This window comes from Malania oleifera, chromosome 5 (genome assembly GCF_029873635.1).
Source record: "Malania oleifera isolate guangnan ecotype guangnan chromosome 5, ASM2987363v1, whole genome shotgun sequence".
Classification (NCBI taxonomy): Eukaryota; Viridiplantae; Streptophyta; class Magnoliopsida; order Santalales; family Ximeniaceae; genus Malania; species Malania oleifera.
Genome location: NC_080421.1, coordinates 13,736,524 through 13,753,692, shown reverse-complemented (window position 1 = coordinate 13,753,692; position 17,169 = coordinate 13,736,524). Strand labels below are relative to the sequence as shown.

The window sequence follows — 17,169 nt, the reverse complement described above, 5'->3', positions numbered from 1 at the left end:
ACAAAATAAATTATGGTAATGTATTCAATGCATAATATTCGATATACCTAAGATTATTTTAAAGGTAATCCTCAATATTAAAAAGTTGTTCTTTATATGGGCACATGCATGAATTAATTGTGTGTCTACTATCAAGTTTTATAAATTTGTTTTGACCTAATTCTCATGTGTTATAGTATGCTCAAATTCATTACTTTCATCTAATCGTCGACACTTAACTATTTGTGTTTCTTCAAAAAGTTTATATGAAAGTGTTTCTAATATAGCTTTGATATCAAATGTGAAAATCTGTATTGTTTACTTTAGCCCGTTGAGCTTCACTATTATTTCGTACTCTCATTAGACAAAGTAAATAAAATCTTGCCCAAATGAGAGGACAAGTATATATCAACACAAACACATTTTTTAAAAACTGTTGCTGCTTAAAAATTAAACGACATTCGTGGATCATTTCCTGATCTTTTTTAGGTGGGGTCATGATCTGAAAACAATCCACGAAGGTCATTCGATTTTTAGGTAGCAACAAAAATAAAAAAAGATAATGTTCTACAAGTCATAATAAATAATTGAAAAGTTGTTGCAAAATTTCACTTATAATTAAGTTGTCTTATATTGAAATTTTGAATATAGAACACATATACATATGTGTGTGTGTGTGTGTCCTAAGTGTTTTGAGTTAAATTAAAATAGATATAATCCTACAAGTAGAGACCCATAGAAGAGGAATGGTGGATTCTACACATGCTAATCCAATAGATGACCTTCACATGACTTTTCTTTTCCGTTATTAAAAAGTGGTTCCAAATTAGTTATGTGACACTAAGGTAATATTTAGAAACATCAATTTTTGGGCTTGAATTTGGATTAGTGAATTTTAAATAAAGTCATGTTTCAAAATGTGAATTTCAAGTTTTAGATTTAGATTTGTGTAGATCTAAAAAAAATTCAATATAAATTTATACTATATTTTTTCCAATCCATACAAATCCAAATTTAAAACGTGAAATTCATGCTCCCTAGAGCAAGGCGAATATAATATTGTATTACATTTTTTCCAAATACACACAAATTCAAATAAGGTCATATTAGTATGAGAGGAGTATTGATGGGGGCTTGATATATATGGGTAAACACCAATTTAATCCAAAAGACTCAAAAGCCTACGGATTTTTTATTGATTTTTGGACTCAACCATGTATATAAACACTTATCCTTTTATTCTATTTTTCTCATGTGGGACAACTCACAAGTGGACTTTTTAAGGATCTCCCCTTCACCCAAACTTCTGAGTTTCAATAAACTCTCCCTTCAATGGAAGTTAGCTACTGGTCATGAAACCAATTAGGAGTCATTACTTGATCATGGGAAAGGACACAAAAGCATATAAGTCTACTTATCATTGCTCCTCTTTCATCTATCTACATGCATGAACACTTTACTTGTCCAAAGTTATAAATCATCGTCTTGATGAGGGTTTGATACACCTGAATGAGCACTAACTATTCAAAAGTTTTTAAACCTATTAATCTTGAGGCCAATCATGTCTATAAGTTCTCATCCTTTTACTCTGTTTTTCAATATGGGACAAACTCGTAAGTAGATTTTTAACAGGTCAAAATTCCATGCTGGCAAACAAAAAATAAGTATTCAAGAATGACTTTTATATATTCAAGTGGACTGATTGAGACTCAAGTGAGGAGGAATTTTTTTGAAAGATTCCATTTTGTTAGTTAACTCAAGATCTAATGGCTTAATGATTGAATCAAACTAGATTTCACCAATATATATCAAGTCATCGTTTATAACTTGTTCCAACTTATTGGTTTCATCTAATCTCTTCTCGTCAAAATGGTCACGCTACTATGTAGACTTCACAAATGACACTATTTTCAATATGATTCTAATATCAAAAAGTAAAGATTTCGACGTTAGTCTATTAAAATGTTGTCTATTTTGGCCACTTAACTTCACTATATCATTAAAATTTTTCTAATACACACTCAATATAAAATTATAACATCTAATGAAGTCATCATGCATCAATGATCCCAATACCTATAAGCCCCATTTGAAACTTAGAAAGTATTAGAAAAAAGGAAAGAAAAATATGAGAGAATCTATTTTTTCATGCCTAGTTATCAAAAAAAAAAACTAAAAAATATATAAATACCAAACCATTAAATAAAATCTCAATTGTACTTAACATTTAATTTTTCTTAATTTTAATAATATTAGAACAAATTCTTTTTTTTTTAGTTGTGTAAAAAGAAAATATAATGAAGAATAAACCTTCTCCTTATTTTTTTTTTTCAGTCCAGTCAAATTTTCTCCTCAAAGTTTCATGGCATTTGATTTCTAAAGTTCCATTTTCATTTCTAAAGTTTCATTTTCATCATAAATGAAATTGAAAGTGATGAAGTACAAAACCTGGAGATCCTCTGATGTAAGTTACCCAAAAAGCTGCCATTCATCCTTCAAATTCCATGTTCCCGAAAGAAGAAATAAGCTTAGGAAGATCAAATCGAAGACAATAACCAACAGACCTGGAAGAAAATCAAGCCACCAGACGAGCTCAAATCTGCCCTTTCCTCGTCCCCATACATTAAATACTGTACAAATGATTAGTGTCGTCATGGAAACTTTTGCGTCACTGATGATGCTCTTCAAATTCCCACAGTTGAGCGTACATGTCCACATACATTCAGCCTTGGATCCAACACACTCCCTCTGCACTCCTATTCAAGTTTGGCAAAAAAAACAAAAATGTAATAGGCAAGCATCATGTGTTAAGTACTTGAGGAAATCGGAATTCACTTTTAATATTTTTTGTAAATAATAATAATAATATATTTGATAATGGTAATGTCCAACCACTTGTGAATTGGGGTGACAAAACGGGTTCATGAGTTTTAGATTGATTGTAAACACGTCGAGTCATAAATGGGTCAATCTTAAATGGGTCACAATCATGTAAATTCTAACCCTGTCCGTTTATCAAGGGTTACTCGTTTAAAAAATAATTATATATTTTAATATTTTTAAATAATTTTTTGATTTTGAATTTGAATTTAAATAATTTTTTTTTAAATCAATATAATTTTATATTACTTTTTATTCAAATCTATACGGACGTAAGTTAAAAACATTTCCAAACATTAGATTAATGTGTCGCGTTAATAGTTAATACTAAATATAAAAAAATCTCGACATACATTGAGTGTCCACTTTGACATATTAGCCTCCCCAAATTGCACCGTACGACAACTATCTTCATAATTTGAAAAAGATAAAATTGTAATGCCAACAAGTTATAACAACTAATTGATAAATTGTTGTGATGAAATCTCACTTATTATTAAGTCGTTTTACATTGAAAATTTGTATATCACATCCACTCATGATAGTTTAAAGTTGGACTTGATTGCCTTGAAATTAGAATGGGGATCTTACAATTAATCTGTAGATTAATAAATTCACAAAACTTTTATTTTTAATTGTCAAGTAATAATTCTTAATTAATAATTGTGGGACATTTGAGAGCATAAGTTTTGAAGTTTGAATTTAAATTTATGGATTTAGAATGTAATTTTTTATTATATTTTATAGGCAAGCGATTGAAACTTAGTGTGAGAAATTTTTTGTAAAATTCCAATCAAGTGAAATACATAAATAGATGGCCTCAAGATATAATGGCTTGATCTTTGGAATCAAATTAATACTCACTCATATATACTCGCCTATTATAGTTTCCTCTAGCTTAGGGGTTCCATCTAAATCTCCAATTTCTATGCAAGCTTTGACAGTATCCCAATGTGATTCAAATGAATCAAATGTAAAGATTTCAGCCTACTAGACATCACCATATGCCCCCCATGAAAAACCTCAAAAATTAAAAACATATATATAATTAAGATTTTTCCAATGCACACCCATGTCCTTTGAGCCCCCAAAAAAAATCTTTAAGATCAGATTGAGGAGAAAAAGTTGCAGTAAATCACGCAAGTTCTCAAAAGTTTCATTGCATTTGATTTCTAAAGCTCCATTTTCATTTCAACAATATCGTTTTCATCGTATTTGAAATCAAAATAACAAAAATACAACTGATGAAGTACAAAAATTCAGGATCCTATGGTGTAATTTCCCAGAAAAGTTGCCATTAAAGGTTCAAAATTCATGCTTCAAAGATGACGAAAAAGTTAAAAGGTAGATCAAATCGAAGATTATAACCAAGAGACTTGGAGGGAAATCAAACCACCAGACGTCCTAACATAAACAATTCCTCATCCCCATGCATTAAATAACAAAAGATTGTTTTGCCACGGAAACTTTTGCGTCACTGATGATGCTGTTTCCCACAGTTCAGATGTCCAGATGCATTCACGTTTGAATCCAACAGAGACCCTCTGCCGTCTAGTTCAAGCTCAGATAAAATAAAATTATGAACAAAGAGAAACCTCTCACTTTCTAACTGTAGGCATTAGATTTCTCCAAGTTCCCAACACTTCTTCAGACATTTCGTTGTGTTCGCCATTCAATTATTTAAGCATATTGAATCTTAATTTGAGGAGAGGATGGGCTTAAGACGAACCCACCTCAAAAACAGTTATTTACAAATGAAAACTAATATGATAACATTCTAATCTTGTTGTGTGTAATTCAACTAATTGCTAATTCTATTTTCAAATTTTAATTAATTCCAAACAAATCACAATAACAATCTGATTTTTGTCCAAGCATCAATCATAATTACACCTAAACTTAAACCTGTTTATTTTGACGTGTGTGTGTGTGTGCTAAGTCAGATCAAGAAAAATATATGTTCACCAAATAATATTCAGCAAAACATAAACATGTCAATCACACAATCACAAGAACACATTTATGTGATTTGGTCCAAAAATTGGCCTACATCCACGGCAGAAACTCACCTCCAGAGACACTATATCAAATCGGTGGAAATAAATACAAGTACACACAGATTTACCTTTTCTTGTCTTACCAATCTCCTCTGGAAATCAGTTCAAGAATAATCCAAAAAATCCCTCCTTCGCACCTGCGAAGAACCCTAGGTTTCTCCATATATTCCTCCCTAATTTCCCTAAAAACTAAATCTGAGTTTTTACCTTGTCTTACCCTTGTTCTAACCTCTGCCGGAGGTTGGAGATTCCCCCAACGCCGAACGCCCTCCTGCCGTCTCCTTCTCTCGCGCGACCCTTACTCTCCCGCGCAGCTAAAGAAACCCTCGGGTGCAGGTGCTCTCTCGGCTGGAAAGACTCGCGGCTGAAGCAAAGGAAGACTCTCGCATTTGCCCTTTCTGAAGCTGCAAACTAAAAACTTCTGAAACCTGAAGCTACCCCAAAACTGAAAAGAAGTCCCCCCGCCCCTGCTGTTTTCAATTCTTTTATTTACAACAAGAAAAGGAGCAAATTACATCCATGCCCCTCCACTAACAAAAGTGAAAACACACAACTGCTGGATCTCTTTAAAGAATGGATGGCTCAGATTTTTTTTTTTTTTTTTCCTTCAAGCAAGCTTGACACTCCAACAATTCTCCACCTTGGCAAACTTGTGACCCTTGCACCTCTTTAGCATCTCCTATGGTGATTCCTGCAAAACAAAATACTAATAGCTTCCAAGGTTAACCAAGTTCGAACAATGTTCAAACTTGGATTTAGGTACTACTTTAGTCTTCATGTCAGAAGTCCAACTAATAGCACTACCTAAAAAAGAAAAGACCATACCAGACAAAGACTTCCTGGTATCTAGATTTCCAGCATAGTCAGAATCTACATATCCTATTTCACAATGCATATCTTTTTTACCAAATATTAATTCTTGCTGTTTTGTTTCAGACAAGTATTGAAAAATTTGTTTCAAAGCATGCCAATGTGGTTTTCCAGGTTTGCTCATAAATCTACTCACTTGACTTACAGCATAAGATAGATCAGGTCTAGAACATACCATAACATACATTACACTACCAACCATACTAGCATAAGGTATTCTATTCATAAATAGTAACTCATTTTCAGTTTCAGGACACTGTTTTTTAGACAATTTAACATGCTGTGCAACAGGAATAGAAGTAGATTTAACATAACTCATTCCAAATCTTTTTAATACCTTTGAAATATATGACTTTTGAGACAAGTAGAGACGCTTTTTATTCCTTTCTCTTGTTATTTCCATACCAAGTATTCTTCTAACAGGTCTTAAGTCTTTCAATTCAAATTCAGATTTAAGCATGCACTTAACTTGATGTAACATATCCATGTCTCCACAAGCAACCAACATGTCATCAACATATAATAGCAAATATATATGACATTTATCACATGATTTAAAATAAACAAAGCCATCATAATTGCTTCTACAGAAATCATTTTGAATTATATAAGAATCAAATCGTTTATACCATTGTCTAGGTGATTGTTTCAACCTATATAAAGATTTCTTTAATAAACATACATGATTTTTATTTATTTCCATATCAAAGCCCTCAGGAGGTTGCATATAAACTGTTTCTTCTAAAGTAGCATGCAAGAAAGTAGTTTTAACATTAAGTCGTTTCAAATGCAAGTCATGTATAGCAACAAAAGATAATATAATTCTAATTGAACTATGCCTCACAACAGGGAAAAATATTTCATTATAGTCTACCCCTTCCCTTTGTGTAAATCCCTTAGCCACTAATCTAACTTTATACCTAGGTGGTTCAACTCCGGGGATTCCCTCTTTCCTCTTAAAGATCCACTTGGATCCTATGAGTTTCTATTTTTCCGGTCTAAGCACCATCACCCATGTCTTATTCTTATTTAGAGACTCCATTTCTTTTTACATTACAAGAATCCATTTTTCAGCCTCTTTACTATCCATGGCCTCTCTAAAAGTCCTAGGTTCCACCTCAATTTTTGTTTCAGCAACAGAAAGAGCAAAAGATGTCATATCAGCTTCCCCATACCTTTGAGGAGTTCTTATGACCCTCCTCTCCCTATCCCGTGCTAGAAGGTAGGTTTTACTTAATTTAGAGGTTTCTGTTTTTGAGTTTTGCTCCTCAAAATCTGCAGCATCTGTTTCTAAATGGCAATGAGAAGTGGAGGGTTGCTCCACCTCAAGCTGCGGGTCACTAGTATCAGAGTGCCTAACACTTTCATCTGAATTTTCTGGTTTTCCCCCCCATTTTAGTTTCATTAAAAACTACATCCCTGCTAATAATACATTTTTGTTTTCCAGGCTCTATAACCCAGAGCTTATAGCCCTTAACCCCCTCTGGGTATCCCACAAAAATGCATTTAATAGCCCTAGGCTCTAATTTATCAGTTCTAATGTGGGCATAGACTACGCACCCAAAAACTTTTAAACCCTGATAATCAGCAGGCTTACCCGACCAAATTTCTTGAGGGGTTTTAAAATTTAGAGCTGTAGAAGGACACCTATGCAGTGGTCACCGCCTCTGCCCAAAAGGTCTTGGGCAGACCTAAAGTGGCTAACATGCATCTTATCCTTTCCAAAATAGTCCTATTCATCCTTTCAACTAATCCATTCTGTTGGGGAGTATCTCTAACAGTCCTATGTCTAGCTATGCCCTCAGCTTTACAAAATTCAGAAAATTCATTTGACAAGTATTCTAATCCATTGTCTGTTCTCAGCGTTTTAACTTTTCTACCAACTTGATTTTCAACTAAGGTTTTCCATTCTTTAAACTTTTCAAAAGTATCACTTTTATGTTTTAGAATATAAACTCATACTTTCCTAGAAAAGTCATCTATAATTGACAAAAAATACTTAGAACCACCATGAGAACTAACCGTAGCAGGCCCCACAAGTTTGAATGTGTGTAATCAAGAGTTTGTTTCGTGGTGTGAGTGGACTTCTTAAAACTAACCCTAGTAGACTTACCCAAGACACACTCCTCAGAGAATGACAATTCCTCAAGTTTCCTATCTCCAAGGATCCCCTGTTTCTCCCGCTCCTTTAGGCCCTGTTGGCTAACATGTCCTAACCTCTTATGCCACAAGGAAACCTGATTTTCTACCCTATGATTGATAGGTGAAGCCTCACCAATCACTGTCTTTCCTACCAAGGTGTACAACCCATTCTTTAGCACCCCTTTCATCACTACTAGTGAACCTCTACAAACTCTTAGGCTACCTCCTTCAAACTTAAACGTGTACCCTGTCTTATCTAAGCTATCCATAGAAATCAAGTTTCTCTTTAGCTCAGCTATGTATCTCACATCTCTTAGCACTCTTTCCATCCCATCATGCATTAGAAGTCTCACAGTCCCAATACCCTATATTTTACATGACTTATTGTTTTCTAGGATAACATGACCTCCTTCTAAGCATGTAAAGGACTCAAACTAGGTTTTCAATTGACATATGTGGAAGGAACATCCTGAATCTAATATCCATTCTTTTCCTGAATCTCCATCAGAGACATTCAACACTTCTGCACTATCATACCCATCTAAAACTACAGTTGTCTTACCCTTTGATTCAGAGGTGGTCGCGTTTGCACCATTTTTCCTCTCAGTGCAATCTCTTTTAAAATGTCCTTCCTTGTGACATGCAAAACACTTTAGTGCCTTGCTCTTAAACTTTGATCTAGACCTCTTGTCTTTTCCTTTCTTGTTCCTCTTTTCAGACCTACCTCTCACATTTAACCCTTCCCCTGACCCTGATTTAGACTCAAACTTAGTGTGTAATTCCCTAGAGTGCAAAACGGCTTGCACATCTTCTAAAGTCAGCCTCTCTCTCCCATACATCATAGTTTCTATAATATTTTCATATGTGGAGTCAAGAGAACTCAATAAAAGAATTTTCTGGTCTTCTTCATCTATACTAATATCAATATTAGCAAGATCCAAAAGAATTTTATTAAATTCATCTAAATGTTCATCAATCAATGTTCCATGGGTCATTCTAAAGGTGTAGAGTCTAGTCTTCATATGGAGTCTATTTGCTAGGGATTTTTTTATATACAAACTTTCTAGTTTTGACCAAACTCCAGCTATCGTATCGTCATTAGCAACTTCCCTAAGCACTTTGTCTCCTAAGGACAAGATAATGGCACTATGTGCCTTTTGGAGGATTTCGGGCTTCACTTTATCGGTGGAGGGAAAACTTGGTTTCCCCCCTTGTGAAGTGGAAGACCCTTTCTTTGCTCCAAGAAGAGCCTCCTCAAGCCCCTGTTGTACCAAGATGGCACGCATCTTAATCCTCCATAAACCAAAGTCATTTTTCCCGATGAATTTTTCTATTTCAAACCTAGCGGTCCCCATCACATAGTCAGGCTCTAATACCACTTGTTGTGTGTAATTCAGCTGATTGCTAATTCTATTTTCAAATTTTAATTAATTCCAAACAAACCACAATAACAATCTGATTTTGGTCTAAGCATCAATCATAATCACGCCTAAACTTAAACCTGTTTATTTTGACGTGTGTGTGTGTGTGCTAAGCCCGATCAAGAAAAATATATGTTCACCAAATAATATTCAGCAAAACATAAACATGTCAATCACACAACAAACCTAGAGTAATGCAGATTGTAGACGGTGACCATTTCAGGCTACAGGTGTAACATCCTCAAAATTCTATTCATTTTTTTTTTTATCAATATATATATTCATACCTAAGCAGCGGGAACATAAATCATACAACCATTCAGATATATACTATACAATATCAAAATCCAGTGTGTATTAACCATAGTCATATAAATTTACCCCTCCAGGGTCATCTACCCAAAAATATACACAACTGTCAAAAACTCACCCTATAATCAGGGTAATCAAAACACTCTCTATCCGCGAGCTTGATCTGCTCGCCTAACTAGCTCACCTAAAAAATGTTAAAAGTAATGGGGTGAGTCGACGCTCAGTAAGTGGAAATATGCTATTACTAGTGTGTGGCAACTAAGTTAAGAGTACTTTTAAAATAGCAACTGAACTGTAATGCAATAAATAATCTGTAAAGCATATCGTTCTTTCACAATTTAAAATATATTGAATTGTTTGTATTTTCTACTTTTCGTACTGATCATAACATACTATACTCATCATATACTGTAAAACTGTATACATATATATAACTGTGTTTTATCCCTGGGACTCCATACATCATGATTTGACCCCTTATGATAAGGTTGTGCAACCCATAAGCGGGACTTCATCTAGTCGGCCCTCAAGATAAGTCAATATACTCTACCCTACCTCAGTCCAGCCAAACTGCATCCACTCCTAGGCTCGGGATTGGCTACTACCTCGTCAAACTAGCCCCCTCCACCCAGTGAACTGGGGAGCTGCATCCTCTCCAAGCACAGCTGACGGTACCCACACACTATCTGAGATATGTGGTTGCACTCTATCTATATATAGCAATGGTACTGTACTCTATAATCTATATCTATATTGTATTTGTCTATAATCTTTTCCACAGGGATCTGATACAATATATATACATATATACTCTTTTATTGTTTTCATCATGTTTCCAAAATTACCATAACGCTAGCTTTCTATACTGTAAATACTGTAATCTCTGTATACTATATCTGTAGCATCTTGATGCTACCTCTGTATATCTATTTGTATACTCTGTCTATATACTCTGTTTGTATACTTTGTATGTTATGGTAATAGGAAACATGGCATGCTATAACTCTGTATATACTGTTCTGTATAAGGCTGTAATATATATACTGATCTGAGTAAAACTGTATACATGTATATGTATATATATATATATATATATATATATATATATATATATATATATCTGTTTCATGAAACTATTTGTATAAAAGTTGTATATGCATGTAAATTTCTCTGTACAATCTCTGTGAATATATATATCTATATCTGTATATTCTGTATAACTCCATATACTGGGAAAAACTATATAAACTGTATATGTTGTCTATATCTGTGTATTCGGTATAGTATAATACATTATAAAAGCTATATAAATTCCTTCATCAAATAAAAATCTACTCAGGCCACACAATCATTTAAACTCATATTCTGTAAATACTGTATAATAAACTGGTATAAATATGTGTCTATGAAATCTCTGATAGCATTATGAAAACTCCTAGCATAGCATATTTCCCTTACCTTAACTTTGAAAATCCCTTATAAAATTCTAGCTCTATACCCGTAAGGTTCCTAAATCAACATCCTGAAAACAAAATCCCCCAGAACAAAACATCAGTATTTTCTTACCTACAACATTTCTTATAACTGAGGGAAAGGCAGATACTGAATAAAATGTCTTACCCTGAGAATTTCACAAGGAGCGTCGTGGTAGCCTCAGATCTTCGATCTAGCGAGAAACACGCCCAGAAACAAAGAGAGAAGGAGGGAGGGACGTAGAGAGAGAAAGGGGAGAGCTTCTTGCGTCGGTTTTCATCAAAAATCTGGGTTGAACACTATTTATACTGCGGCCTTCGTCGACGAGACACATCATCTCGTTGACGAATCTTTCAGTAATTTCGTCGACAAACCTTGCTCCCTCGTCGACGAATTTCAAGCTGCCCCAAAACCTCTCTCGTTATTTTCTCATCGATGAGACGTGGCTTCGTCGATGAAGTCCCTTATGCACTCGTCGACGAATCCCCTTATTCGTCGACGAAATCCTGTGCAAAAATCTCAGGTTGTTACAGCAGGCATAAAGGTCGAAAGAAGTACAAAAGATAGGTATTGGAGGCCATCCTAGATTTTGCTCATTGATGTGTTTTGATCAGCACAGAGATGTTCAGAAAAAGCTTTGGCTTTTTCTTGGATTGAGGTTTGGGGAAGAACTTCATGAGACTCTGCAGTGGCTCCCTTTATTACTGTAAATATTTAGTGGTTTGTGTTTTTCTAATGGCTTGTATATACTGTAAATATCCAGTCCCCCACCCCCCCAACACCACCCTCTCCTCTCCCCTGGCCAAAAAAAAAAACACTCGTTATCCAAAATTGTAGATTAGTATGTATGATTGCACACTTCAAAACAATGTAGTTGTGTTGGCGTGAGCTGTTATTGTAAACAACCAAAAGAGATTTGAGGCATTTGAAATTTGTAACATCTCGTAAATAAGGGAGGTTAGCTTGAGTCTAGGAGATGGAAAAATTGTAGAGCAAAGTTAAGGTTTTTGTATATGAAAAAGAGAACAAACGGCTGAAAAAAAAAGGGGGGGGGGAAGGTGCAGAATACAGAAGACAGATTTTTTACATGGTATCAGAGCCAAATGAGTTCTGGCTTCCTGTATTACATCCTAACCATACCTCTGTTCATGGCGAACTCTGATGATCCGAACTCTTCTGGCAACACATCCAACCTCTTTGATTCTATCCTTGAATTGACTACAAGGATGACCGAGGTTTTGAACAGTACTAGGACCCCAACCATCACCACTAAAACATCCGCTGCTCCAATCGGCATTAAGTTGGATGGTTCCAACTATGCACTGTGGTCCCAGGTTGTCGATATGTATATCTCTGGCAAGGATAAACTGGGGTACATTAATGGCGACCTTCCCCAGCAGCTATCCACTGATCCCTCCTTTCACAAGTGGCGCACCGATAACGCCATTGTTAAAGGTTGGTTAATTACTTCCATGGATTCGTCCTTGATTAACAATTTTATTCAGTTTCCTATGGTAAAGGTGGTTTGGGACTCCATTGCCACTACATTCTTTGATGGTAGTGATACATCACAAGTGTATGATCTCCGACGCCGTGTGACACGGCTGAAGCAAGCCGCTGGCTCGCTGGAAAAATATTATACTAAGTTGCAGGGTTTATGGTGTGAAATTGATTTCCATTGGCCAAATCCTATGGAATGCTCTGTTGATATTCAGCACTATGATCAGATCATCCAGGAAGACCATGTTTATGTGTTTCTGGATGGTCTTGATGATCGGCTAAACAAAATACGGGCTGATGTTTTGCAGATGAAACCATTTCCTATTGTCAAACAAGCGTATGCGCATATTAGACGGGAGGTTATTCGACAACAGGTTATGACTACCCATGACCCCGATGGGCTCCAGGGGGCTGTCTTGACCTCAAAAGCACTTACGTTAGGCACCTCTGCCCCTGGTAAATCTTCCAAACCCCAAAATTCCACTGATACGAAAAAATGTTCTCATTGTGGAAACTAGAAGCACACATGTGAAACCTGTTTTAAATTGCATGGGTACCCTGATTGGTGGCATGACCTTCAAGCCTGTAAACGTCATATTGGAACCGGAACCAATGGAAATTCAGGCATATCTATTGTTGCTTCTGCAGAGCCTCATCTCTCCCTTATACAACCAGCTACAACATCCACGGATGCTCCTCCTAATTTGAACTCAAGTATCCCTGGTCTTGCTCTTCCTACCTACCACTGAGATGCAAACTGTAGTGCATGGCTTCTTAACTCAGGGGCCACCGACCATATGACTTTTGCTGCCTCGGACTTCTCTCATACCTCTCTTTCGCGATACACCAGCATAGCCAATGCAAATTGTGTTATCTCACCAGTCACTGGTGTTGGTTCTATGACTTCATCTCCATCCCTACATTTATCTAATACTTTACTTGTTCCATCTTTATCCCATAAATTGTTGTTTGTAAGTCAGCTTACTATAGACCTTGGGTGTGTTGTGCTTATTTATCCCAATTTCTGTCTTATTCAAGATATTCTCACCAAGGAGATAATTGGGCGTGGTACTAAGAGGGAGAGATTATATTATGTGGAAGACTTCAGTATCAGCCAGGCCAATCACATGAACCATCCGCATGCTGATAAAAAGACACTACTTTGGTTGTGGCATTGACGCTTGGGACACCCATCTTTTCCTTATTTGAAGCATGTTTTTCCGGATTTGTTTAAGCATTTACAGACTCCTGATTTGAAATGTGACACTTGTATTTTGGCTAAGAGCCATCGGGCTACTTATCCTTTAAGCATGAATAAAAGTGACATTCCATTTACGTTAATTCACTCTTATGTATGGGGGCCCTCACCTGTTACTAATATGTCTGGCTTTCGTTGGTTTGTGATTTTTGTGGATGATTGTACTTATATGACATGGCTCTACCTGATGAAACACAAAGATGAGGTTCTCAATGTGTTTAAAACATTCCATGCTATGGTTGGTACTCAGTACAGTGCCACCATGAAGGTTCTCCACTCTAATAATGGTGGTGAATATGTCAATAAGCACCTTAAAGCGTACTTTACTCAACATGGTTTAATTCATGAAACTTCATGCTCACAAACACCTCAACAGAACAGTGTTGCTGAGAGGAAGAATGGACATGTTCTTGGACTGCCCGTGCTTTGCTTCTCGGTGGTCATATGCCCTAACGTTTTTGGACCGATGTCGTCTCCACTGCTTTCCACCTTCTCAACTAAATGCCTTCCAAGGTTTTATCCTTTAAGACACCACTCCAATGTCTTTCTACTTATGTGTCACTACCTACTGCACTGATGCTTCCTCCTCGCGTCTTTGGGTGTGTTGTTTATGTGTATCTCCACAAGAACCAGTGCACTAAACTTGATCCGTGTGCATGTCGGTGTTTGTTTTTGGGCTATGGTGTAGAGACCCAAACTCGTATAAGCTAAGTTCATCGATGAAGGGGTCACGTTCGTCGATGAAGTCCTTCAGAGCCTCATCGACAAAATTCAGAGCGTCGTCAATGAGGAAATATCGAGCAGGTCAGAGAAAATATCCGAATTGGGCTCGGCGACGAAGGAATGGCTTCGTCAACGAGTTGTGTGGTGGATTCGTCGATGAAGGGGCCACCTCATTGACGAGTTTGATTTGGTCAAAGGCTCTATAAATATCCATTGTGGTTGCTTAAAGACTAAATTTCTCTCCATGCTCTCTCTCTCTCTCTCTCTCTCTCTCTCTCTCTCTCTCTCTCTCTCTCTCTCTCTCTCTCTAAACCAGTAAAAATCCTCTCTTTCTCTAAAATTCTTCGCCATTCGACGTCTGTTTCTAAAAACGAAAATTCTTGCGTGGATCAGAGGAGGAAGTTCTACAACTTTAGCGGATCATATCGTTGTTTTGGGGATTTTTGGGTTTTCTCAAAAATCGAGGTAAGGATCTGATTTTGATTTCAATTGAATACTTGGATAGTAGTCGAAATTATCATAAGGTTATGTTCTGTGGTTTTTAGGTTTCGAGGATCCCAGGTTGTCGGTTTGAACTGTTTTCGTACGTAGTTTCGCTTCGAGTTTAAGGTAAGGGGAATTTGTTTACAACAATATTTTTGAAAAAACTAAACCGCTAAAAAGTTAGGTTATGCTTATATGTATGATTTAACTGCTTATTTGCTAACTTCCACAGAGTAGAAATGTCGATTTTACAATTTTTCAGTTTTTGGTAAAAATATGGATTTTGGCGTATGTTCTCCAAATGTTTCAAAACTTCTTTATTTGTATTATTATGTATGGAGGAGATGCTTGAATCCCTTATTTTTATTTAAATGGTGTTTATTATAATATATACTATATAGCGGATTTTTGTTTAAATTAGTGTGACATGTGGATGAAAATGAACTTGTGAACATTTGATATTATTGATATGGATTATGGGAACGGAGTTCCAAATTGTTATACTGAAAAATGTTGAAAAATAGGTGTCGGTTATATACCGTGCTAATTATGTAAAAAGGGTAAGCCGAGAGGGTGTGTGCCGGTTTATACCAAATATGGATATATGAGTTTGTGAAAATACTAGAATTGCACAGGTTATCATGTTTTATTATAAATTGTATATATATGATACTGGAACCACAGCTTGCTACCAAAATAAGTTGAAAAAAAGCTTCAGTAATGGCATTGAAAAATACTCTAAACTATAATAAGCACGGTTCCGATGCTGGCAGTACAGTGCAACCACACATGAGGGATCAGTGTGGGTACTTAAGATAGTCGTCTTGCGTGGAGTTGTAATTTCTAGTGAAATAATAGACCAAGGAACAGTCGGACTATAGATAGATGCTCGGTAGTGTAATAACCCGAGAAAAAAAATTAAAATAAAAAATAATAATAATTAATTAAAATAATTAATTAATTGGTTAAACACTATTAAATTAATGTATTAAATAAACAAATAAAAATAAATAGTATGAAAAAAAATTATTAATTAATTAATTAATTAATTAAATGTTATTAAATTAAATAAATAAATAAATAGTTAAAAAAATTTGAAATATATATATAATAGTATTACGGCAATGTAAGTAAAAGAAAAAACAAGATAAAAGAAAGTTAAAAAGTTACCTGAAGCATCACCTTCTTCTTCAACCTCTCTGCGTCTCTGTTTCCTGTGCCATCCACTCCTCCATCTCCGTCTCTCTTTCTCCCCTCATTTCTCGACGAATACTCAACCGATCGGGAAACGGAAGGTGCCGTTGGGTTCCTAACTCCGCCACCGACATTTCTACTAGAGCGGATTTGTCGTGGGAACGACTTAGGTACTGCTCCTGGGGAAAGGTAATTTTTCCCCAATTTCTTAATTTCTGGTTAAATCTATTGTTGAATCGACGATCAGGCACCACCACGAGGTCCTAATCGTCGTTGTCGTCATTTTGACGTAGGTAATTTTTCAATTGGGATTTTCTAAACCTTACTCCAAAGGGAGAGTGGGATTTGAGAAATTTGGCAATTTGGTTAAATTTAAGGGTATATTTATTTATTTAAGAATTATAACCCTAGGATATATTTAAATAATATTTTATTTAGGAATAATTTATTAGAGTTAGGAATTTTTGAATCAGGGTCCGGGTGAGCTCCACAGGTATTTTTCGGAGTCCCTGTTGGCGTAGTTCAAGAAACCAAGTAAGGGAAAAAATATATATTAAATCAGAATGTTTATGAATTAAATGAAAAAATAAATTGTGTTATATGTAAGTGTATATGTTTCAATATAGGTAAAATGTCAACTGTTTAAATTATATTTTTCCGAGTTTAGGGCTGTTTATTAGATATGTATATGTGAAAATGAACTGACGAAAGTGGAAACATATTTTCAGAGTATTTATGTAAGAAATAAAAGGTATTTTTAGTATATAAACATTAAATGTTGGTTGGCTTATTTTACAAGCGGTGTATGAATTTTATTGTTAAATTGTGTGGCATGAGATTCTGTGCAAATATATGTTAAATGTATGAGATGCAAATT

General features: G+C 35.5%; 1 protein-coding gene across 1 annotated transcript in view; it reads right to left on the bottom strand.

Annotated features, from left to right (window-relative positions):
* Positions 1-11,653: 11,653 nt before the first annotated feature.
* LOC131155850 (uncharacterized) overlaps positions 11,654-17,169 on the bottom strand; it is a 53,553-nt gene continuing 48,037 nt past the window's right edge. The window contains 1 exon segment of the mRNA XM_058109296.1: positions 11,654-11,830. Coding sequence (XP_057965279.1) covers positions 11,654-11,830 — 177 coding nt within the window.